Consider the following 2,500-nt stretch of genomic DNA (forward strand, 5'->3'; position numbering starts at 1 on the left):
ATGCTGGACCAATGAGGGAAAAGACAAAGGCGAGCTGGGAACATTTCTACAACAATTATTTATTTACAATAAGCGAGGAAAAGCATGTGGCACAACAGGTTTATTGGGGGTGTAATGCAGGGAAAGATGAGAGAGGTGTGGGGTGCGGCAATTTTACAAGCAACTTACAAAGCAAACACAGTGCAGACTTGACACGAGATTAATAAAGCAACAATCACAACAATAAAAGATCTTGTACAGGCTTACTTAACGGACAGGCGCCAACACTCTCAGACAAAGTAAACCCAATTGTGAAAGGGACTTTTGCAGCCAGCCAGCCAGGGAGGGAGGGAGGGCATTGAGGTTACAGTCCCTCAGTACCTGAGCGTTTTGGAAGAGGGATGCTCCGTGGTGCGGCACCCGACAACGGTTGAGTTGTTTGGCCACCACTGCACTGTGGAGATCGTGTCTGCAGGAGGGGCTTGAGTTGAGAAGAGCGGAGTCCAAAGGGAGGGGGGGCGAGAGATGAGCAGCAGGCAGGATCAGGCAAGAGGCCGTTCGTCGAGGTCGTGAGGTCGGAGATGAGGAACAGAAAGCGGGGCCAGACAGGAGGCTTGGTCGAGAAGCAAGTGGCGGTTCAACGTCGTGTTGGTGGAGACAAGTAGCAGGAACACTCACTCACAACTACTCCAAACCCCTTTCAATTCCCTCACTCTTCAATTTGCCTCCAATTCTCATCTGCAATTCTCCTTCTAACCAACCCAACTACCTTCGCAACCACTTCGACCAACCAACTTCGACCAACCAACTTCGACCAACCAACTTCGACCACTCTCTGAGGATTGCACCGTACTTTATAGAGCCTGGAGTTCGGGGAGGAGCCATTTCGAAACCGACGTCATCGTCCGATCCGAGCATCCTGATTGGACCGGCCCTTCACGTGTTTTGCCTTTCTGGGCTGGGTTTCAGCCAGCTCCGCTATGGTCTGCCCAAGCCGCGCATTTCTGGCCTTTCGTAGGTGGATGTGGTGCAGCTACAGCGTTTGTCCAGCCGAACGTCGGGATTTTGACTCAGAAAGCGAGAGTCCGGGTAGACGATGGTACGCTGTGATAAGCGGGACGAGGGTAGCAAGCGAGGCAAGGCACCATGGATCGTCCCGCTGTGGTAAGCGAGACGAGGGTAGCAAGCGAGGCAAATTTACCTCAGCAGTGAAAAGAGGAAGAGTGGGAAGTGGAATGGAGGGGAAAATGATTTAATAAACCTAACTAATAGCCTATTGCAACGCACTCCCTGCTGTCCCACTAGACAAAAGGTAGGGATCTATCTGCACATATATTAATGGGATAACTATCTCAGGACAATTATCTGTTGTATGCATGTACAGTATGCATGCATGTTATTTTTGCTATGAATTTGTTTGTATTACAATAAAGACAGGTGAATATTTTGTTAGCCATTGCAATGAGCAGCCATTTATATATCTACATGGGTTGAGATTAAACTGACTCATAAATTTTAAATTGAGCAAATTGATATAGGAGAGAGAAGAACAAGGCAAGGGAATGTGGAAGGGGGTGAGGAGAGCTGTATGAGGAGTTTGTTTGGAGATGAGAGGGAAGGGGCATGTATATGATGCGAGGATGTTTAAGAATGTCTGTCTAATAGAAGTGCTTCACTAGCTATAGTCCATTGATGACAACTTTTCAAGTCACACAAAATAGTGATTTCTTTCGATGATCTTTACCAATTGATACTTGATTATATTCAACCTCACCAAATGTAGTTGCACTTTTGCTTTGCAAAGAGCAAGATGTTTTTTTCATGAAAGAAGTTCAATGGAAGAGTGTGTAAGAAGTTTTTTTTTTTAATCAGGATCAGTATGCAGTGGACTGTTGGAAGAACACTGCTAAGTAGTAACAGAGGGTGTGCTCAGAATACGTCTGTAGGAAAGACAGGATGTAGAGTTGTCTACTGCTGACCTGCAGGAGATCTCGATTAAACTAATATGCTTGTCTTATCTGGAGAAACGCACTCATGATGCGAAGAGTGCTGTTGATTGATGCTAAGGTTAGGAGTTTGCCTTTAGGGTAATCGGTGATGAACATGTAGGTACATCAGTGGTTGTTGTCAGCACAACAGGAATAATTTGTTGTTATGATTTATTCCTCTCTCTATCTCTCTCTCTCTCTCAGCCAAATGTTAATGCGATGGACCTCCCATTTGGAGATGATTTTGGCACCTGCGCTCCTTCGTTTTCTTCTTCCCACATCAACCTTCCTGTTGACATCCTCGCCACATCTTCAGTTTCCTCTTCTTCTTCCTCATGTATTGACTCTGTAAGTTATTCTTGCCTATGAAACTTTCTGAAATGCCACAACCTTTTTGTTCAATTAAAAGTAACTGAATGAGGGTGGTTGTTCCAACCCAAATCCCTTTCCATCACCACTTGAAGCACTGTGTCAGCGAGCCAGCTTGTCATGTTGCCTTAAGTAAGGTAGGCAGAATTAGACAATGCGTGATG

General features: G+C 45.7%; 1 protein-coding gene across 10 annotated transcripts in view; it reads left to right on the forward strand.

The window, feature by feature from the left end:
* Positions 1-2,500, forward strand: part of CREBRF (CREB3 regulatory factor) — a 91,512-nt gene that overhangs the window by 22,902 nt on the left and 66,110 nt on the right. For 7 of the 10 annotated variants that reach the window (XM_085871271.1, XM_085871275.1, XM_085871277.1 and 4 more), the window contains one exon: positions 2,172-2,315. The exons of 2 other annotated variants lie outside the window; for them this stretch is intronic. In XM_085871271.1, the coding sequence (XP_085727397.1) occupies positions 2,172-2,315 (144 nt within the window). Of the gene's footprint in view, positions 1-2,171; positions 2,316-2,500 lie in introns of those variants that run through there. One more of the 10 variants, XM_085871280.1, reaches the window with a different exon arrangement.

The sequence above is a fragment of the Eptatretus burgeri genome, chromosome 2 (assembly GCF_056783735.1).
Source record: "Eptatretus burgeri isolate ZD-2024b chromosome 2, Ebu_testis_v1, whole genome shotgun sequence".
NCBI lineage: Eukaryota > Metazoa > Chordata > Myxini > Myxiniformes > Myxinidae > Eptatretus > Eptatretus burgeri.